The following is a 23,608-nucleotide window of genomic DNA, read 5'->3' as shown; positions in this document are numbered from 1 at the left end:
AAGGGAACCATACCTCTCCAAAGAACTCTCGATAAATTTAGATCTCCTCTTAACAGATCTAAAATACATGGCTGTGTTTTGGACATTGCACTTGCAAAATTGAAATCAGACAAGAAGCTATGTATCATCTGGTAGGGTCTGCAGGGATGCCTGAAACCAAATGATGGTGGATATTTGAATTAAGGGTTAATTGGTTGAATACCTGACAAGATGTGTATATAAGAGGAACAAATAAAACTGTTGGAGTTTACATTGAGAATAGAATAAAAGTCTAACTAAAAATGTTTGTTTGGATTCTGTCTAAACAGCATTTGATATCTACTATTTAACAGGCAATTGTAATTTTCTATGAGCATTTCCTCCATGAACCGTGGATATGTGTAGTGTGACCTACCATATTGTGCCTTTTTGAAAATGGTGGGCTTTGGGTTCAGGGGTCGAAACTCTGAATTCTGGTCTTTGGCACCTTTTTCACTGAGATAGCGAGTCTATTTTTGAATCCTCTAACAGCTCCCTGCCTTCTTCCCAAGCACCTCAATCCTTTAGAAGTTGCATGCAGAAAGCTATATGCAGAAGCTTTAGAAATAGGAAGATCAAATTGGCCTCACGAAAATTACAAGGGCCTGATTAGTGACTTCTCCAACAAAGTACCACAAATATTGGAGATCTGAAATGCGCAGACTCAACTGGTCTGGTAGCATCAGTCAATGTTTGAAATCAATGATTTCCCCAAACTAGTGATCAATATTATTCTCAATTCGCCATTCAGTATTGTGTGCAACCTTCTTTCGATAATCGTAGTTACCATAATCTTGAAATTTAAATATGCACTCCCTCCTACATGAGCACACCATGGCTATCGTGTTCCTTACTGATGCAGTGCAGCAGGTCACTAAGGCTGTCCCTACAGGTTTGTTTTGCCATGAAGCATATGCCTCAAAGTTCTATTGTGCACGCAGGAGAGAGAGCAATCTTTATCTCTTTTGGTAGTTTGATGCTTGCAGTGGTTTCCCTTTGCCTAAGAGCTGCTGTCTGCTCTGCGTTTCTGCATAGAGTCATACAGCACAGAAATAGGCCATTTGGTCCAAACAGTCCATTGCCAAGCATAATACCAAAGTAAACTGGACCAGAACTTGAGTTCTGAGGAAGGGTCACCAGACCCGAAACGTTAACTCTGTTTTCTCCTTCACAGATGCTGCCAGACCTTGCTGAGCTTTTCCCGCAACTTTGTTTTTGTTCCTGATTTACAGCATCCGCAGTTCTTTCGGTTTTTAAACTAGACCACTTGCCTGCTCCTGGCCCATATTCCTCCAAATCTTTCTTTTTCATCTACTTGTGTAAGTGTCTTTTAAATGTTGTAACTGTACCCACATCTACCACTTCCTTGGGAAGTTCATTCCACACACAAACCATCTTCTATAAAAAAAAATTGCCCCTCATGTGTTTTTTTAAATCTCTCTCCTCTCACCTTAAAAATATGCCACTTAGTCTTGAAATCCCCCAAACCTAGGGTTAATGGTAGGTGTTTTTTCCCTATCTATACCTCTCATGATTTTATAAACCTCTGTAAGGTCACCTCTCAACCTTCTATGCTCCAGTGGGTTTCCTCCAGGTGCTCCAGTTTCCTCCCACAGTCCAAAGATGTGCAGGGTAGATGGATTGGCCATGCTAAGTTGCCCATAGTGTTCAGGGATGTGTAGATTAGGCGGGTTATAGAAGGATGGATCTGGGTGGGATGCTCCCAGGGTTGGTGTGAACATGTTAGGCTGAAGGGCCTGTTTCCACACTGCAGGGATTCTATGATGCTATGATTCTGTGATCATCACCTCCAAATCAGGCATCATTCTGTCTTGAACATTTATCAAACTTGCTTCTTCATCTTCAGTGGACTGGGGTAGGGAGGGGCAAACTGTTATCTTTCCCAACCCCTGACTCCCTGAAGGAGGGTTTATCTTGAATGAACTGACTTTGAGGAAGCCTGTCTAGTAGCTGGTAGTGGGACAACAGGCTCTGAGTTATTTGCTGTCCCTCAATGGGAGGAAATCCCACCCTCAAGCTTCCAGCAGCTCTGGTTAGCAGCTCTCACACATTCAGTGGTGCCAAAACGCCATAGTGGACACTGCTGGGACTACAAGAAGGTGTAGGAGACAGCCTAGGGTGTGGGCAGGTGATGAGGAACAAAAGTAAGAGGGGGATGCCGTGGAGCATGGGGCATCCCACAATTGATATGCACAACCCCTTCCTTCCCACTTTTTGAAAGAAGTCCTTTCAAAGACCACCTTTGCTTCTGACCTGCCATTATTTTAGGTCAGTGGAGGTCCTTAACTTCCATTAATTCGACTCCATAGGCTGAAGGATGGGGCAGCCTACTGGGTGACTTCTCCTCCTCCTCCTATATTGAGCTGGTGGCTGGGAATGAGGTGGGCTAGACATCTGTTTTATATCTAATGTTCTCCCCCATTGAAAACACACGCATATGGGATGTGTAAAATCTAACCCCAGTGTCAGAATTCTGGCATGCTGTCTGTAACTTGACTCACCTAAACTAGTGGTTCAATACAGAAGACCCACTACATATGGCAACAAGGGATGGACACTAAATTTCAGCTTTGCCAATGATGCCCATATTTGGAGAATGAATCGAATAAATTCCTTACAATCCTTTCCCCACAGTATATTGAATCTCCCTATATCCTGCGCCATGCCTTTGGGGAGAGCCATTAGACTTGATTCTTCTTAGCTGCATCCAACACCATTTCTCGAGCCTCCATTGGCAAACATTTATTGGCATAACCTGTGTTAGTTTTTCTGCTGTGCTTGAAAATTACAAAGATACAGTGAAGAGCTTGGTGTGTAGCTCACTGGCACTTTCCTCGTTTTAATCTTATCCTCCAGGTGGCAATGAGAGAGGCATGGAGTGTAAAAATGGAGGGATGTAAAAGATGGCCAATGGACGTAAAGGTCCCTTGATCTCACCATTGCAGGGTTAGGTTAGAACCGCAGCATTTAACTGCATAAACAAAGTAAAATTGGAAGGGATGCCCTTCAGCACAGACTCGATGGGCTGAATGGCCTCCCCCTGCACTCCAGGGATTCTGTGATTCTATAAACTCTGTGAGTTGAAGGTGTGCCTTTTAGCGAAGATAATGCTGAGCTTGTGAGGCCTGTAGTTTGAAAACTGGTGCCATCAAATCCAAAAGTGGCCTAGCTTCCAGTTGGAAAATGGGACCTGATTTTCTGAGGAAGCATTATTTGTACACCTCCCTAGCCCCCTTTTCTCTTGCCTCCGTGAATAACTTTGTAATGTTCCCTTCTCTATTAGTATGAATGAAGGGGGCATTGTTTGTTTTACCCAAAAAATTACCGCCATTGGGACTTCCAGCTGGCAAGCATTAAATCATTAAAACATCTCACCGGGAGAGAGAAGTGATGCAGACTGTGGTTTATGTGTTAAATAGTCTCCCTTTTTAAAGACCAGGATTCAGAGTTGGCTGTTGCTAACTCGTCTAGCATTTGGAACCCTTGTGAACAACAGGGACTTGTTCAGCATTGACATGCTGAGGGGAGGCCTGGCAATTCAGTCTCCTACTTCATAAAGCCTATCAGCAACTACTGCTGAATAAGTGCCCTTCTTTTCTGCTAAAACCATTTATGTCAGCTTTACTAACAGAGATGCAGATGGGCTGAATTTTTTTTTTTTTGAAAAGATCCTTTGGCAATGTCTGATCTGTTGTTTACCCACTTCCAGGTGTTTCAGGACAATCCGCACAGTCATTGTATGAAATGCTACAGAAAGTAATTGTTGTTCGTTTCTTCAATACTCTGTACCATTTATTGGCAACCACACATTCACTATTGTGGACCGAGAGAGATCCTTTGCGTATGGAGATGGTTGAATTTATCATGAGCCAGCGAGGCACAATGGCCACATTGGATCAAGATAATATTTCCCTCTGCACAAAGTCGGGAGACTGGCTGTTTAATTTGATCTGGGCTGACATACAAATTCTCTTCAAGCTGGAAGTTGGCAAGCTCTCTTATGGATCGTTCTTTCTGGGTGGTATTGTAATGACGAACAAATGAAAGTCCATTGCAAATTCTGGCCACTGTGTTGCTCGGTCTGATCAATTTCTGGAATCTAATAAGTGCTCTCAGTTTCTTACTGAACTCACTGACAACTCAAACCCAGAGGACAGATTGGGATTTTGTCTGTCAAACGTTAAACAGAAGGGTAATTGGTCTTGCAAAAATTCCAAATGCAATGATTCTCAGTAAATTGCTCGTTGGTTTAAATATCAGCTTGTTTTCTTCTAATGAAACAGTTCTATTGAGGGAGTTCCTGATGTATATCTAACTCCAGTGATATATGGTGCTGATGTATGTTGATGAAGGGATGGAATACAAGACTTTGGAAAACTTCATGCAGAGTACTTGTGGACTTCTGCCTTTCAAACAGGGGAAAGAGAACCTGTTTTAAGCCACTAGGAATAAGAGGTTGTTGATCATAGATATACCAGTCATGTAACTTAAAATAAAACTTAACAAACAGGAGTTTAAGTACTTTGAAGCTGAACACTGTGCAGCTTGAATTCATGTCCTGCATCCTAACCGATTTCCCAGATGCCTTTAAAATGTGCCAGAGTAGATCCTGGAACTCCCTGTTCTCCTTGTGGTTCTACCTGAATGCAGTGATTGTGGGAGGGGCAGAGTTGATTCACAGTCTGTAATGACACCACCATACGAATTTGCTACACAACTGAGGCCAGTCTATTTCGGCCCTCCTTTTATTGAATGAAGGTTTGTATCAAAATACAGTGAGGACAGTGCGTCATCCGGGAGCATTGCGGAAAATTTATGAAATGGAAGGGAAAAGATTTCATCTACAAGTTGGGATAGTAGGAACTGCAGATGCTGGAGAATCTGAGATAACAAGGCCTAGACCCGAAACGTCAGCCTGCTCCTATGATGCTGCTTGGCCTGCTGTGTTCATCCAGCTCTACACCTTGTTATTTCAGATTCTCCAGCATCTGCAGTTCCTACAATCTCATCTACAAGTAACCTGGTTAATTATCATACTCTGTTAGACTTTCTGTCTTGAGAGGCTCAATTCCATCAGCCTTCTGTAAAATGGATATTGTCATTTGTTTTGCCTTAGCCTGATGATGTGGTGAACTTAAATTTCTTTCCCTTTTAACCACATATTTTCCTCCTGTCTGCTTTTGTGAAACATTAATTTCAAACTGCAGCGTGGTTCAAAGGTCCTGGAGCCTCTTTTTGAATAACTTGCTCCAATACCCATTACAGGTACACTTTTCAAAGAGTCACTGAGTTTGCAGTGTATGGGGTAATGCAAACACCACCTCCCTTAGTGCCGGCTCAGTTACGGTGAAATGTCCCCCAGTAACCATATGAGGTCTGCCTGAATAATGCCATGTGCTGGGGGTCAATGAACCAATAAAGCAATGACAACGTGTCATTTCCTTCCCAGAATGCAGCTGCATGTCCTTTTCTCGTTGGTGCTTGTGCTGTTTGTAGTCCTGATGACAGGGTCTTCTGAAGCTGGCAGGAACAAAAAAGGTGAGTGCGTTTCAGTCAGGTTGTGTTTTTCGCGTTCTGCGCATGTGTATGTATGTGCTGATGTTGATAAAGAATTTTTTGTTAAATTAGAGGTGTGGATCTTTGTTTACATCCTAAACCATGTTTCCTTCCTCACATCTGTTCTGTTGCCAAAACTGCGTTCTCACTGTCTTGTCTTTGTCTGACTCCACCCCAACTAATATTGGTAAATTCCTGATCCATGCTTTTATTATCTCAGTAACACAACCCAATGAGCAGAAGTGAGTCCGGTTTGGATTTTAACCCTGTGATCCCACTTGATGTCTAAACATGCCCTTCTTCCTCCTATTGCAGTGCTTTCTATAGATGTGATCTGATGGCCAGTGTGGTGTGAAGAGGTTGACTGCTGTTCTGGTACAAGAGGTTAATGGGGCTCATGTAGATCTCTTCTCATGGTACTTTGCCCCCACCTCTGTGCCTGGGGAATAGTAACTGGTTACATCTCCTGAAACCTCTGCTTTAGCAAGCTGAAGCCACTTGCTTGGCATTCTGAGGCAGTGGTCAGCTGCCTCAGACATGTTGCCTGGGAAATAGTCATTTTTTTTTACAGCTTGCTTCCTGATGTTGCTGTTGTTATTGGCCCTGGATGTGCTGGGTTGCTTGGTGTAGTGATAAGTAATAGACCCTGAGTTCCAGTGGCCAGCAACCTGTCCCACAGATTGATGTGAAGGCCATTATCTGTTCAATTTACCTGCTGCCAAAAAACTGGCAATTTCTTCTTCCATTGAGGCAGAAACGCCAACTGGGATCTAAGTCTTCCTGCCCCATTTTTAACTGGCTTATGTTGGACCGATTTAAAGTTGCTTCTTGCTCCGTTTATTGCCTGCAGCGAAGAAACTTATTTCGACGGCGTTAGCCAAATGATAATTGTGGGTGCCCAATTTGTTGATTAGCCCTACTCCTCAGAGACTGAGCCCAGTCTACACACACAAGTGAACGATCACCAAACCAATAAATCTGTAAAACTTGTTTGGTCATGGAAAGTCCTCACTGACCTTGACAGAAATAAAAATAAGAAGTAATGCCCCACTTCCGACCTGGTCATCAAATTCAAACACAGTCCAAATTATTTCTTTTGATGCATTCATTGGATGTAGGCATCAGAGCATTTATTGGCCATCGCTAGCTGGCTGTGAGAAGGTAGTGGTGAGCTGCTTTCCTGAACTGTGCTGTAGGTAGACCCAGAATGTTGTTAGGGAGGAAGTTCCAGGGTTTTGACCCAGCAATGATGAAGGAACGCCGATGTATTTCCAAGTTAGGATGGTGAGTGGTTTTTCTGTATGGAAACTGCCTTTGTCTCTGTGGTCTTCTCCAACTATCTGTGACCCAGAATTGTTTTTGAGTGACTTTCTGAAAACAAGACCCAGCAGCTGTTCCTAGGCAGTATTGAATGTTACTAATATCTGGAAACAGTCAAATGTGACAGCCTTTTTGTACGGTCTATGCTCTGAATGCTACACTGTGCTTGCTGCTTCCAACAGCGCAAACACACACCAAGAAAAGGAATTTGTAACAGATGTGACAGAGATAGTGAGGTTTTTTCCCAAAAATATTTAAACACCAGCAGCGGCATTAGAAAGGATTAAAGATTATAGAGTCATAGAGATGTACAGCATGGAAACAGACCCTTTGGCCCAACTCGTCCACACCAACCAGATATCCTTACGTAGATCCAGTCCCATTTGCCAGCATTTGGCCCATATCCCTCTAAACCCTTCCTATTCATATACCCATCCAGACGCCTTTTAAATGTTGTAATTGTACCAGCCTCCACCACTTCCCCTGGCAGCTCATTCCATACACGCACCACCCTCTGCATGAAAAAGTTGCCCCTTAAGGCCCTTTCTAAATCTTTCCCCTCTCACCTTAAACCTGTACCCTCTAGTTTTAGACTCCCCCACCCCAGGGAAAAGACCCTGTCTATTTACCCTATCCATGCCCCTCGTGATTTTATAAACCTCTATAAGGTCACCCCTCAGCCTTCGACACTCCAGGGAAAATAGCCCCAGCCTATTCAACCTCTGCCTATAGCTTAACTCCTCCAACCCTGGCAATATCCTTGTAAATCTTTTCTGAACTGTTTCAAGTTTCACAACATCCTTCCTATAGCAGGGAGACCAGAACTGAACACAGTATTCCAAAAGTGGCCTAACCAATGTCCTGTACAGCTGCAACATGACCTCCCAACTCCTATACTCAATGCACTGACCAATAAAGGCAAGCATACTAAACACTTTCTTCACTATCCTATCTACCTGTGACTCTACTTTCAAGGAACTATGAACATACACTCCCCAGTCCTGATGAAGAGAGTAAACCCGAAATGTCAACTTTCCTGCTCCTCTGATGCTCCACACTGTATTAACTCTGACTCCAGCATTTGCAGTTCTTACTATCTCCAAGATTTCTTTGTTCAGCAACACTCCCCAGGACCTTACCACTAAGTGTATAAGTTCTGCCCTGGTTTGCCTTTCCAAAATGCAGTACCTCCCATTTATCTAAATTAAATTCCATTTGCCGCTTCTCAGCCCATTGGCACATCTGATCAAGATCCCGTTGTACTCTGAGGTAACCTTCTTCACTGTCCACTACACCTTCAGTTTTGGTGTCATCTGTGAAATTACTAACCATACCTCCTAATTTCACATCCAAATCATTTATGTAAATGACAAAATGCCAACGGTGGACCCAGGACTGATCCTTGTGGCACATCACTGGTCACAGGCCTCCAGTCAGAAAAGCAACCCTCCACCACCCGCTACCTTCAAGCCTGCTCTGTATCCAAATAGCTAGTTCTCCCTGTATTCCATATGATCTAACCCTGCTAACCAGTCTACCATGAGGAACCTTTGTCAAACACCTTACTGAAGTCCATGTAGATCACGTTCACCGCTCTGCCCTCATTATTCCTCTTCATTACTTCTTCAAGTGGAAGATACTTTGTTTGAAACAAAAGATACATTGTCCAGAGTGAAATTTTGAAATCAAGCTTCCAAGGGAGGATGGTGGGGTCTTCTAAAAATGCTGCAGTTGTTAAGGAAGAAGTTGGAGTTTGCAATATTAGATTTGTAGGTTCCTTCTGGATGGAAGACCAGATGTGTACTGGATACCTTCCGTTTTATGGTTAGATCAAACTGGGCTGAGCCATCTTCCTTGGTGTCTGAATGAATGTTCCAAGATAGTTGAGGGATTTTCTTCAGAACCTGGATGGTTGGTCCAAGTTGGGATGTAAAATCTTCTTTGATATCTTGAATAATAGCCCAAGAGGCTGAATGGTCTTCCTCCATATTCCTGGTTATCCCAGATCTCCTTCGCAATATCGTGTATTTAAACTGCAGAAGTAAGTCATAGAGTACCAGCTACTTGTGAACTTGAGGCAAACTAAAGAATGGGCTTTGAACTTTTTTTTTCCCCCTTCCAGTAATCTTGTTCCACCTCTTTCCCTAATCAAACTCTAAAGTACACACTTGGTATCACATTTGTCTTACAGAGAAAGGGAAGAAGTCGAGCTCAGCCTGCAGAGAATGGCAGTGGGGAGCATGTGAGCCAGCCTCTGGTGACTGTGGCACTGGACTCCGTGAGGGAACTTGCAAGGAAAAGGAAGAGACTAAGACTGTGAAGTGCAAGGTGCCATGTAACTGGAAAAAGCAATTTGGAGGTGAGTGTTTTGGTTGTAGGTCTGGTTTTAACAGAGCATCATCTCTTTCTAGCTCTGCAATCTTCATTCGTTTCCATGCCCTCGCCCCAACCGCACTTAAAAAAAAGTGCAGGAATGGACAAAGCATCTACTGCCAGGAATAGCCAACGGCAACTTTTAACAGGCTGTTCGAGAGCCATGGGAATGCTGATAACCTGATGAAGAATGCTGAGGCATATACATGCATCAAATATGCTGTGGTGTACTTCATTGTTGGAGTAATTGCCCCTGGCTGCTTTCCCAAAGTCATGTGTTTAATATACTAAAGCCATATGTTTGTGGATGCATTTAACCATCTGGTTGATATTACAGAGTCATAGACCCTTATTGTACATTATTACCAGTAGAGAAACTTTTATTGGCTGTTTTAAATTGCTCACTACTGGAACAAAACAGCTTTGAGCCCGTGTTCATTGTACAGCAGTTACTGTAATGGGGTAATTTTAAGCTGACATTACACCTTTTATTTTCTCATTTGGGCAGAATTGCTTTTGTTATTTGTGTGTCCTGCTCATGTAGTTGATTCATTTTAAGTTGCATTTAGTGATCAGTAAATGATTGTGAACAGTAAATGATTGTGAACATTCATTCTCTTTGGCTCCTTCTCATTTTGTTCTTGCATGCTCTTTTTCTCTTTCTCTCAAGGCTGCTCATAACTGCCAAAATTTCACTGCAGCACCCTTTTGTGTTTGTGAGCTGCCTTACTTTCTTTCTCTACTGCAGCTGTGCTCTGTTGATCCCCTCTGAGGATCCAATTGTGACTCCCTCTCCAGGGCCTGGACCTTAAATTCAAGGCTGATGCTCCCCTGTGCAGTACTAGGGTACTGCCACACTGTTAGTGATGCTGTTGTTTGGCTGAGATAATAAATTGAGGCACCAACTGCCTGTTCTGGAGGATGCGAAAGACTCTGGCACTATTTCGAGGAAGAGTAGGGAGGTCCTACCTGGTGTCCTGCTCAATATTTATCCCTCAACCAGCATCACAAAAACACATTATCTCACTTTTTCAGCATTGCTGTTTGTGAGAACTCAGTGTGTGTGAAATTACCGCCTCATTTCCTGCACTACAACAGCAACCATGCTTCCAATTGGCTATAAACTACTCTGATAAACCTCATGATCATGCCCGACATTGCATAAATGTATGCTTTAATCCCTCTACGGATGCATTCTCAACTTCTCTTACTGCTGGGACATAGAGTCATACAGCATGGAATCAGACCCTTTGGTCCAACCAGTCCATGCTGAACATAATCCCAAATTAAACTAGTCCCACCTGCCTGCTCCTGGCCCATATCCCTCCAAATCTTTCCTATTCATGTACTTATCCAAATGTCTTTTAAATATTGTAACTGTACCCCCATCCACCACTTCCTCAGGAAATTCGATCCACATGTGAATCACCCTCTGAGTAAAAAATTTGCCTTCTATGTCTTTTTTAAATCTCTCTCCTCTCACCTTAAAAGTGTGCCCCCTAGTCTTGAAATTCCCCATCCTAGGGAAAAGACAACTACCATTAACCTTATCAATACCCCTCATTATTTTATAAACTTCTATCAGGTCACCTCTCAACGTCCTATGCTCCAATGAAAAAAGTCCCAATCTATCCAGCCATTCTTTATAACTCAAACCTTCCATACCTGGCAACATCCTGGTAAATCATTTCTGAACCCTCTCCAGATTGATAATATCCTTCCTATAACTGGGCAACCAGAACTGGACAAACATTGAAGTGATGTTTGTAGGCAGGAGACAGGGAAAACAGAAATAAGTCAATTGTTGATGGCCCGAGGCTTAGTTCAGTTCATTAGGATCAAGTGAATTTTATCAGCCACTTTGGACTAGCAGGGCAATATGGGCCCTCTTGCGGTGCAGAGGTAGAGTCCCTACCCCTGGACCAGGAGACTGGGGTTCAAGTCTCACCCTGTCCAAGGGTGTGTAATAACATCTCTGAACACATTGACTGGAAAATATCTGCACAGAATCCCCACAGTGTGGAATCAGGCCATTGAGTCCACACCAACCCTCCAAAGAATGTCCACAACCCCCACCCTATCCCTCTCACCTTGCATTTCCCGTGGCTAATGCACCTAGCCTGCATGTCCCTGAACACTATGGCCAATCCACCTAACCTGCGCAACTTTGGACTGTGGGAAGAAACTGGAGAACCCAGAGGAAACCCACACAGACAGTGGGGGGAATATGCAAACTCCACACAGACAGTTACCCAAAGGTGGAATCAAGCCCAGGTCCCTGGTGCTGTGAGGCAGTAGCACTAACCACTCAGCCACCATGCAGTCCTAATATGTTGGATGTTATTGTGGTACAGTGGTAGTGTCCCTACCTTTGGATCAAAAACCCCAGGCTCAAGTCCCACCTGCTGCAGAAGTACGCAAGGAAATTTAAAATAAAAGTTTAAGAAAAGCTGTTGTGGGGGCTCGTGTGGTGCAGTGGCAGTGACCCTATCTCTCAGCCAGGAGGCCCGGGTTCAAGCCCCAGCTGCTGCAGTGGTGTGTAATAACATCTCTGAGCAGGTTGACTAGAAACTGTCTAGCCAGGGATGACGTCATTGATTCCTGACTTCCAACACTATCTTCACAGGTGACTGCAAGTACAAGTTTGGAAACTGGGGCGAGTGTGACACCGAGACTGGTCTAAAAACCCGCAACGGAACCCTAAAGAAGGCCCTGTTCAATGCGGAGTGTGAGCAGTCAGTGAATGTCACAAAGTCCTGTGATAAATCTAAGTCAAAATCAAAAGGTCAGTACCATAATCCGGCCTTCTGAGGGAGAAACTAAAGATCTAATACCTGCTACCTTTTCTGGGTGTGTGCAAACCTATGGAGAACTGTAGCTTAGAATGGGACCCTTCAGAACACCTGACAGCCAAGTGATAGCCAGGGACTGTGCCTTTAAAACAGCTAGGGAGCCCATTCTTTAAAAATGTAAGTTTGGAACACTAGTTGCTGGATTGTCTGACTGAGTTTGAATGCTCGGTCTAGCTGGAGTGTTTATATGAATGGTATCTGCTCTTGTCCTTTTTTTTTCTACTCAGACATGGAATATGGGTGTTGTTGGCTGGTCTGCATTTATTGCCCAATCTAGGTGCCCTTGAGAAGGTGGGGCTGAGCTGCCTTCCTGAACCGCTGTAGTGAACTGCAGTGAGTAACTCACCTACTAACTCCCCGAAGTCTGTCCACAAGGCACAAGTCAGGAGTGTGATGTACTCCCCACTTCCCTGGATGAGTGCAGCCCCAACAACAAAGGAGGGAATTCGAGGATTTTGACCCAGTAGTGACAGTGAAGGAACAGGATGGTGAGTGGCTTGGAGGAGAGCTTACAGGTGGTGATGTTCCTATGTGTCTGCTGCACTTATCCTTCTAGATTGAAGTGGTTGTGGGTTTGGAGGGTGCAGCCTAAGGTTCTTGCATGAATTTTTGCAGTGCATCTTGTAGATAGTACACACTGCTGTGACTGAGCGTTGATGGTGGAGGGAGTGGATCCTTGTGGATGTAGTGCTAATCAAGCGGGCTGCTTTGTCCAGGATGGTGTCAAGTTTCTTGAGTGTTGTTGGGGCTGCACCCATCCAGGCAAGTGGGGAATATTCCATCACACTCCTGACTTGTGCCTTGTGGACAGACTTTGGGGAGTTGGGAGGTGAGTTACTCACTGAGGTATTCCCAGTCTCTGACGTGCTCTTGTAGCCACTGTATTTACGTGACAAGTCCAGTTGAGTTTCTGGTTAATGGTAACTCCACAGATGTTGATAGTGGGGGATTTAGTAATGGTAACACCATTGCATTAGATTGTCTCTTGTTGAAGATGGTCACTGCCTGGCATTTGTGTGGCACAGATGTTACTTGCCACTTGTTAGCCCAAGCCTGGATATTGTCCAGGTCTTGTTCCATTTGAACATGGACTGCTTCAGTATCTGAGGATTTACAAATGGTGCTGAACATTGTGGGATCATTAGCGAACATCCCCATTTCTGACCTTATGATGGAGGGAAGGACATTGATGAAGCAGTTGAGGATGGTTGGGCCTAGGACAGTGCCCTGGGGAACTCCTGCAGAGATGTCCTGGAGCTGGGATGACTGACCTCCAACAACCACAGCCATCTTCCTATGTGTCAGGTAATCTGTGGAGAGTTTGCCCCTTGATACCCATTGATTCCACACGATAGCGGTCGTTTATGAATTTGCAAAGGAGTGTAAAATAATTAGCTTGGAGGGAAAGTTCGATAAAAGGATCCCCTTTCTTTTGAAATTATGAGGAAGATGTTGATAGCATATGTAGACATCTGAAATGATTCTGTGGTTTCACCCAGTAATCAGTATAAACTTTATAGATTTCTATTTTCCTCAAATTTAACCAGGCCATGAACAGAGTTATCCACCACAGGAATGCCTCGGTGACCAGTGATCACTTTATTCACTGATATCTGAAGGGACAGGGCTATGCATACCATGTTGGTAACACATGGCTGAGGAAAACAGGCATGGGTTCTCTCAGCACGTCACTATCGTATAGCACCTCCCAAGGTATTACTTTGGGCTTTACAAACCCCAAAGTAAATGGGGGAGTCAATGCCAGGTCACAGAGAGAGAAAATAGGTTTGGTGTTTGGAAGTTTTTAGCCAAAAAAATGATGGAGGGTTTTATGGAGGAAACTCCAGGCAAGGGCTGAATAGCTAAAGGCTTTGTCACCAGTGGGTCAGTGGAGAGAGATGACGAAGGCAACTGAAAGGCCAGAGTCGGAAGAAGTAAAAGGAACAAGAATGGAAGTGCATCAATTTTAAAGTGACGTGCAAAAGAAGCAAGGGTGATGTGAGGGAAAACTTTTTCACTCAGTGAGTAGTTTCAGGAATGGTGTTCACTGCCTGGAAATGTGGTGGACAGAGGTTCTATTGAGGCACTCGAGGACTTTGGATGATTACTTGGATAGAAATATCATACAACGGTATGGGAGGGAGAAAGCAGGGGTTTGGCACTAGGTAATGATGCTTGTTTAAAGAGTCAACGCAGGCCTGATGGGCCAAATGGTGTCTTTCTGCACTGTAAAACTTCTGTGATTCTGTGAAGTAGCCATGGTGATAAAAAGGTGGAGGAGGTTGCAAAGGTTGTGTTGGGTGAGACCGTGATAGGGCACGAGATTGGACAGTGACCAAAAACAGAATCACGCTACCCATTAGTTGAAATGATTGCGACTGTGCACACAATTGAGTGACGGTATTCCAGATTAGGGGTGAACGGTGAGGCTAAGTAGGACTTTAAGTGAAAGCAAAGGTACATTAAGTGATGTTCAGGTACTGGAAGTGAAATCGCCCCCAGAAGTGAACTATCTGCACAACCTGAGCACTGCTTAAGTTATAAAACATGAGCAGTTCTAGCTGATGACATTTTGTGCACATGCGATTGTCCACAATGCTCGAAATGTCCTGGAAGTTTACATATTGGTGGAGGAAGTGTATTCAATGTGACTGAGGTACCCTACTATGGTTCTGTCTGTTGGATTAACTAAAGTTAACAGAAATAAACTTAAGATTCTTGCCTGATCTGGACGAAAAGAACTTGCCAGCTACTCACCAATCCTAACAGCATAAGACATATGAGCAAGCGTAGAATGTTCAGACCCTCAACTCTACCCCACCGTTCTGTAAGTTTATGGATGATCTGCACCAGGCCTCAATTTGTGCCAGCCCCTCAATAGGCCTCAACTCCTCTATATTACAAATGTCTGTCTCCCTCCTCTTCAATACTTCAAATCATCTAGCCTCCAAAACTGGGGATAGAGAATTCCAGACATTAACCACCATCTGAGAAGAAACTTCTTTGCATTTCAATTTTAAATGAGTGTCCCCTTATTCTGTAACTATATTTCCTAGTTCAAAATTCCCCTACAAGTGAAAACATCACCTCGACATTGACCTGTCAAGCCCCCTCACAATTTTTATAAGTTTCAATAAGATCATGCCTCATTCTTCTATCCCCAATGCATAAAGGCCTAACCTGTTTAAGCTGTTTTTTGATGGATCAACCCTTTATTGCAGGAGTCAGCTTAGTGAATCTGTTTGAACTGCCTCTAGTGCCAGTACATGCTTTCTTCAATATGAGGGCTAAAACGGTACAAAGTGCTCCAGGTGTGGCCTCACCAACACCCTGCACTGTTGTAATAAGACCTTTCTATTTTTAAACTCCAAAACCCTAGCAATAAAAAAAAACAAAATTCCACTGGCCACCTTAATTACTTACTGCACCTGCACCAATTTTTTTTATGTTTCGTGCACAAGAACATCCAGGCCCTGCTGAACTGCACTTTAATGAAGTCTCTCTCTGTTTAAATAGTAGCTTGTCCTTTGATTCTTCTTTTAAAAAAAGTACATGACTTCACACTTCCCTACATGAAACTCTTATCTGCCAAGTTTTTGCCCACTCACTCAAACCTGTCTGTATCCTGGTGCAGATTTCTGATATCCTCATCGCTCCATGCTCTCCCACCTATTTTTGTATCATCAGCAAATTTGGATATATTACACTGTGTCCCCTCCTCCAAGTAATTAATATAGATAGCAAATAATTGCAACTGGCTGGTTGAGCCATGGCTCCACTTGCATGAGAATTAAAACAATGATGACTTGCTGTAAATCTATATGTACCAATATTTTTCTTTTGTATCTTTTTGAACAGGTAAGAAGGGGAAGAAGGGCATGTGAGGAAGTTTCTAGAAACTGGACAGTATAACCCACCTTCTTGTTGATCTGAGCTGCAGCACAATCTATACAGCCACCCCTCACCAAAATACCTTTTACCAAGCTTTTGTTGTAATCTTCTAATCTGTAGAATTTAATGTAAAAGAACTGCCTTTTTAATCATTGCTTTTTTAAAAAAAAAATCTCCTTTTGCTTATAAACCTGAGAGTCTGACGTGTACAGTACATTTCTGCAATGATATAATTTCCATGTAGAACGCCTTACAAATCTCTAGGCTTGTAGTGGTTCTTTTTATTATTGTATATCAATTGTCCCTTTTTAACCCCATTCAAACTGTCAACATCACCTGTCTCTGCAGAAATCTTGATCATTAATTTTCTAAGCCTTCTTGGCCATCACACCTGAAGGCTTCTTTTTGCAAGAACTGAACTGAGCTACACACAACATTTTTGAACAACTGATGACAAGATCAGAAGAGAAACTGTCATTTTTCTTTACTGGCATTGTTTTTTGACAGGAGGGTTTTATTGTAACTCTGAAATTATGTCACAATGTAGCACCACTAAAGTCTGTATACTCTTTTTATTTCAAAGCCATGAGTTGGAGATTTGGAAGGCGCAAAGTACTTCATGGATAATAATCCATTTCCTGTCCTAAATGTTTGCCATTTACTGGAGAGATCTTGGACTAGAGTTTTTTTTTCAAATAAAATCTTTTTATAAACTTATACATGTGCTTTCTGAGGTGATTGAGACTTGCTTCTTATCCCTAATGTTCAGAGAGAGTTTGAGTATTGATATGAGCTTAGAAAGACACAAGTCACTGCAGTATCTAAGGAAGTTGGTTCAGAAACTAAACTTAAATCTGGTACAATGAGTTCAAACAAATGTGACATTAGTATCACAAGACATTTAGATGAGGAGACTACAATATCTCTCAGGGTTGGACCTTTCTGTAAATTTTGTAACTCTTAAAAGTTTTTGTCACGTTGAAGTACAATCTGTACACTGTAGTAATCCTGTCCAAATCTGTAGGTAATGGATTAAAATTCCACTCCAAAGACTTGAATGCAAATTCAAGGCTTTTCATCCAGCACAGTTGATAAGCAGCAGTACACTGTTAGTTGTGCAAATGCAATGTTAAACCAAAGTGCCCTCTATACACTGAAGTGAGCAATAAAGATCACATGGCACTACTTTGAAAAGCAGCAGAGGGGTTGTCCCCGTGTGCGAGTTAAAATTTATCCCTCGACTACAGCTTCCCAGTCCATTATCATGTTGCTGTTTATGGGACCTAGCTGTGTGCAAAATAGTTCCAATACTTCCTACATTGGACCAATGACTAAACTTCACAAGTGATTTGGCTGCTCTGAGGTTGTTAAAGGCAGAAATAAATTCTTATTTTAAGAAACCCCTTCCCAGTGCAACACTCCACTCCATTAAAGGAAGTAAGTCCTCCATCTGCTCCTCTCTCAATGATGTCTTGAGCCAATTAATGTGATTATAAAACAGCAATGAATCTAACCTTCAGGATGCCTCCAGGTCCAATCTTCTACTTTTCATGTTCCTTTGCCTCTGTGCTGAGAAAGCAGGGCAGAAATTAACAACGTGCAACACGGAGATCGTGAGCACAAATTCCGAGTTTTGCATCAAGGACAGTGTTCTGGCCACCCCCTTTACTGTAATATTCCTACTTGAGATTAACTAATACGATACTGAGAAAAATGGAGGTCGTTCACTTAGCTGGGCAAGATGGAATGATTTGACCAATTGTATGTTTTGTGAGTCAGTCAAAACACATCCTCAGTTGTTGACTATGATAAGCTAACGAAGTTCTGCAATAAGGTAATGAACTGCATTCCATTTGTCTTTTGGTACAGTCTGTCTTTATAAATAGTTCTATTGTCTTTTTCATTGTGCCATTCCTTCCAATGCTGCTGTAACTCCCGCCTTTCAAACTCTGCTCTGTTTAGATGTTTTACTTTCATCAGTCACATCAGATGTAACTATTCACCAATTCCTCTAGAGGATAAAACAGAGAACTCAACCTAACTGCAACTTATGCCACTTATGATGCAAGTGCATTTGCAGAGGTTTCAGCAGGAGTGAAGGCGGGGGTGGGGCTTGAATATTTTGTGGCTGCTCAGAATAATGTTATTTTTGTGGGGAAATTTAAATTATTTTTCAGTAACTGAGTTGCCTTTTCATGGGGAGGTTTTAATGAACTCAGTTTTGCAGCTCAGAATCGGTTGAGCCTCTCTCATTGAATGCCTTGAATATTGATGGTAATGAGTGACATAGATTACATGCTTTACTCCTGCCAGCCTTTGAGGATAATTGTTCAAGTTTCCATCGTTGATGTGGAGGCTCCTCTATCTGCAGCACAGATTTGCAAAATTGTGCACTTCAAAGAATAGCATGTGTGGAATGTCTCATTACGTTAAAGGTTGTGACCATTATGAAGGTGAACAGCAAGAGTTCACCGAGCTAAGGTGTTCATTTAATTTCAGCTGCAGGGGTTGAGGAGCAATGCCAAACAAGTGCATCCTCATTTGCTTCAAATTGTACCACGAGGTCTGGTTACCTGTCCACTTTGGTGGCTCAGGTGGACTTGAAACCTCTGACAGTGTAACACTCCTTCAATGTTGCACCAAACCATTGGTCTAGTGACTTGAACCTGCTATAAGGATACCAACTGGGTCAAGTCACCAGTACCTGATGTTTACATCAGTGTCCTATTCATGTGTTTCTAAACAACTTAAGTGTCCTGAGTAAAATCTTAACAGCAGTGAAAATGGATCCGTCGTCTCTTCAGTGGGACTGCCTCCCTGTTGGTGGACATCCCTTTCTTATTCTTTTAAGGAGAAAAATATGGGCTCATAATCATTTGGAGCTTATGTGGTCGAGGTATTCAATGTCAAAGTGGTCTCGGGGGAACTCATCTCAACACACACCATGTAATCAACAGTTCTAAAATGGGAAACACAGTAATGAAAGGCATTGGAGATGTTGTGGTAAGCACATAGACAAATCAATAGATAACATTACTCAGTTTAACACATGAGTTGGAAGGCCTTCTATTTAAGTGTTCATCTTGATGGGTGTTGGAGTCTGCTTGGAGGATGTCAAGGGGAGGTGATGATGCAGTGATAAATTCACTGGCCCAGTAATCTGGAACCCCAGTTTAATGTTCTGGGGACAAGCCCCAGCATCACAGATGGTGAAATTTGAATATAATTAAAAGCTGGCTAGTGGTGACCATGTAACCACGGATTGTTGTGAAAACCCATTTGATGCAATAATGTCCTTCAGTGGAGAGAAATCTGCCGTCCTTACTTGGTCTGGTTTGTGTACATCCAGATCCACAGCAAAATGTGGTTGATGCTTAACCAAGATAAGATTCTTATTGAGGGATGGGCAACAAATATTGGCTAAGCCAGCAATGCCCACATCCCATAATAGATTAAAATAATGTAGAGAAGATTGTCATCCAATCATGACAATGCAATAGCCATGTCATGACAGGGTGTGGGGGTGGGTAAAGGACATGGAAGGAGGTGCTCAGGCCCTAAAATTATCGAACTCAATATTGACACCTAAAGGCTACAGAGTTCCCAAGCAGAAAATGAGCCCTCCACCCCATCTCACTGTTGGGACTGGATGCAGGGTAGTATAGTCAGAATATTATAGACTTTTTTTAGGATAGATTTCCTACAGTGTGGAAATAGGCCCTTCCGCCCAACAAATCCACACTGATCCTTGGACCATCCCACCCAGGCCCATCCCCCTATAACCCACCTAATCTATACATCCCTGAACACTATGGGCAATTTAGCATGGCCAATCCACCTAGCCTGCACATCTCTGGACTGTGGGAGGAAACCGGAGCACCCGGAGGAAACCCACGCAGACAGAGGGAGAATGTGCAAACTCCACACAGACAGTCACCCGAGGGTGGAAACGAACTCGGATCCCTGGCGCTGTGAGGCAGCAGTGTTGAATATGTTGTTCTTTTCTTCCTGATGGTTGGAACCAAATCCATCACAGACTCAAGGATAGTAATTCTCGTTTTGTTTATGGAAAGCCAGCTCCTGACACTTTGTGGAAATCCCTTATTGGAGGGGTGCATAATACTATCCATAATTTGTGTAACTGAGTGAGCAAGCAACTAACTGATCTACTGGCTGGCATAGAAAATGCAAATGTCGCAGTAAGAATCTTTTCTCGATTACTTGAAATGACATCAATGGGGCGTACTTTAAGTTAATCGATGATGCACATTACTTGGAAATATCGTGTTGTCTTCTCATTAAGAATACAAGGAAAAAACTCACAATTTCATCTAATTTCCATGTTTTGATTATTTGTTACATTCTGCTTCTTAATCCCAATCTGCCAATGATTTGCACTCATTGCAAATTGGAATTGCCCCCTTCACTTTATCGTTCACCCCTCCCCTCTCTGCAAGTCTCTCCAACCTAAGACTGGGTCGTTTGGAACAAAAAAGAAATAAAACAGGGGTGACCTAAAAAATCTGTTTAACAATGTGAAGGTGTTTGGTAGAAAAGTCTTTGAGACGATGGGCTGAATGTTAGAGGGGTGATGTGTGCTCTGGCAAGATGTGTGGTAGAATTGGATGACAAGTGCAGTGACGCTTATCTTGAGCTGGGAGCAATTCATGCCATCTTTAATACTTTGCATAAGTAGCATGGAGAGATTCTCAATAGGCAGTGGGGAGTTGCCAATTGACAGTGATCGTTGCTCGTTAAATACCTTGTTAACTGCCCAAATCTCAATCATTAATAGAATTAGAATTAGGTTTGTTATCACGTATACTCAAGTTATGAAAGAGCAGAGGAACAGTCATAGAATCCCTACAGTGTGGAAACAAGCCATTTGGCTCAACAAGTCCACACTGCCCCTCTGAAGAGCATCCCACCCAGACCCATTCCCCTACCCTTGCATTTCCCGTGTCTAACCCACCTAATCTATACATCCCTGAACACTATGAGCAATTTAGCATGGCCAATCCACCTAGCCTGCACATCTTTGGACTGTGGGAGGAAACTGGATCACCCGGAGGAAACCCACACAGACACGGGGAGAATGTGCAAACTCCAAACAGACAGTCACCCGAGGGTGGAATCGAACCCGGGTCCCTGGTGCTGTGAGGCAGCAGTGCTAACCACTGAGCCACAGTGCTGTGAAAAGTGTACAATGTTGCCAACACATGGCGCCATCTTAGATACAAAGTGCCTAAGTCCAAAGAAAAGAGAAGATAAAGAAAAAAAATTACCCTACATTACAGATATAAATAGTATAAGTTAGGAAAACAAGAAATAAAGTTAAAACCGATAGACATTACAGTCTTTCCATAAGTGCTTCCATGTGGTCTGACTCCACCACTTCCCAACCAGTAGCCATCTTTGCTCTGGGCTGCTGGCTGCCATTCTTGCTCCGCTGGCAGGATCCCTCCACCCCCGCTCCAGGCCACTGGCCGTTCCTACTCCGCTCCCATATTCACCCTCCATCTTCCCAAACTCAACAAAAAAACTCGATGTCGGGAAAACTCCACAATGGCATGGCAGGAACCTGGCAGATTCAGCTCGCCACTTGCTCTGAACGATATCCGTCTTGCAAACCAAACGGGAGCTCTCCACGGACATGGTCCATGGACACCAACCACAAACTCCCCGCGTCCAGTGGCATTGGCAGCTGACAAGTGCCAACCTTGAATGTCCATCCTGGCACATCTCCCATCCATTCACAAGATGCCTCAACACCTCAATGCTGCACTTGCAATGATCGTTGTAATGTGCAGCGAGGACACTTTGCGCTCCTGGACATACACCCACATCATGAACTGGACCAGGTTGCATCTCCGTGCTCTAGAGTTGAGATGTAAGGTCACCAAACTCGAATCGTTAACTTTGTATTTCTCTCTGCGGATGCTAGCAGACATGTTGAATTCCTCCATCACTTTCTGTCTGTGTCTCCATGCTGTTTTCTGGCTCTCATAGTGTTCAATCACTACCTGAATGCTCACAACATCCTTGCCCCCCGTTACCTTGCCTTTTTGTGCCGTGTCTGTCAGCAATTGCTGCTGTCTTGCTGTGCCGTTAAACACAGACAGAAAGCTGGGACGTGGGACATAGTTGTCAGTGAGCCTCAGTACAATCAAGGGGTTTAGCTTTCGCTCATCAGCTCCTGACACAGTAAGTGAAGGGCAGCCTCTGATACCAGTCCAGACCTTGACTGGGGAGGGAGGTCAGATTCAGCGTCCTCTCCACTTAAGGAGTGAGGAGTCAAATGATGGGCAGCACTCCACCCATCTTGATTCTTGCTGCCCTACAGGGGGCATGGAATGAAAGACAGGCAGGTATTTACAGGAGCAGGAAGTTCCACAGCTATTTCAGTTAGTGGAGGTGGGAATGTGTCCTGAGTGAGGGAGTAGGCAGTGCAGAGGGAACACAGGATTAATGACATTGGGGATTGGTTAGGTGTCAGTGACTGAGGGAAGATATTGCAGGGAACAGGGAGAGTAGTGGAGCATCAGCCTTAGTGGAAGGTGGGTGCAGTAGCAGAGAGAGAGAAGGAGGTGTCAGAGAGAGGGTGCTGGCGTTTACCCTGACGGAGAGGAGAAGGACAACAACCACCTCCTGGGCATTCCTCTAGACAGCTGAGGTCGTTTTAATACAGGTGGCAACTTCAGATGGGCTGGCATGGTCTGGTGCCATGGGACTCCTCTATTAGTTCCCGGGGCAGATGGGGGTAGTGAGGGAGGAGGATGTCCTGCATCTTCAGCACTCCAGGTCCCTGCTTTCCCTCTGTCAGTCATGCCTGGGACACGTGTCAGCAGTTGGAGGGCAGCTCTGTACTACAGTGCTTGTCTGGATATACAATGGGCTTTAGTGACAGATAGTTGCGGGTAGAAAGTTGAGGTGGAAATCAGATGTGGGAGACAACAAAAGGGCAAGGTAGGTCATTTTGGTGAGAGAGCTCTGTCAACCTGACGAGCCATTCCAGCAAAGCTCAACACAACTGGGATTTAGCCAAAACCATAAAAGATCCAGCCTGATGCTTATATTTGCTAAGGTGCAGCAACAAATTAAGCCTTATCAATGTAACCTACTCACTCGGAAATAATTCAGGTGAAACCTCTTTCCCAAAAGAGTGCTGACAATGTGGAACTTGCTAACACATGGGGCAGTTGCTGTGGATGACACAGATGCATTCAAGCTGGATAAATATTGGGCAGAGATGTAATAGAAAGTTATGTTGATAGGGTTCGATGAAGTATGGTGTGTGAAAGCTCAAGTGGCATTCAAATGTCAGGACCCATTGCACCATGTGTCTTGTTTCCGGGATATAAATCCTGTAGACAAATCCTGGTATTCCCTCCCTCATAATATTGCGGGGAGTTGGTGGGGGGGTTGGGGAGTTTGTGGTGTGGGGGTGAGAAGTTAGAAATTAGCTACACCACATGGACCACGACAGTCCAAAAAGGGCAGCACCTTCTCAAGGGCAATTTGAAAGGGTCAAGAATTACTTGCCTTGCCAGGGACATTCACATCCCATGAACTAATTT

At 43.6% G+C, this 23,608-nt stretch overlaps 1 protein-coding gene across 1 annotated transcript in view; it reads left to right on the top strand.

Moving 5' to 3' along the window:
• The window catches only part of LOC109938850 (midkine), a 64,141-nt gene extending 47,393 nt beyond the window's left edge, over positions 1 to 16,748 (top strand). The window contains exons 2-5 of the mRNA XM_020537145.2: positions 5,489 to 5,577; positions 9,107 to 9,274; positions 11,915 to 12,073; positions 15,999 to 16,748. Coding sequence (XP_020392734.1) covers positions 5,490 to 5,577; positions 9,107 to 9,274; positions 11,915 to 12,073; positions 15,999 to 16,024 — 441 coding nt within the window. The 5' untranslated portion in view covers position 5,489 and the 3' untranslated portion in view covers positions 16,025 to 16,748. The remainder of the gene's footprint in view (positions 1 to 5,488; positions 5,578 to 9,106; positions 9,275 to 11,914; positions 12,074 to 15,998) is intronic.
• The last annotated feature ends 6,860 nt before the right edge of the window (positions 16,749 to 23,608 follow it).

Source organism: Rhincodon typus, chromosome 17 (genome assembly GCF_021869965.1).
Source record: "Rhincodon typus isolate 14 chromosome 17, sRhiTyp1.1, whole genome shotgun sequence".
NCBI classification, from domain to species: domain Eukaryota; kingdom Metazoa; phylum Chordata; class Chondrichthyes; order Orectolobiformes; family Rhincodontidae; genus Rhincodon; species Rhincodon typus.
The sequence above is the reverse complement of the archived record's forward strand: the minus strand, read 5'-3'. Positions and strand labels throughout refer to the sequence as shown.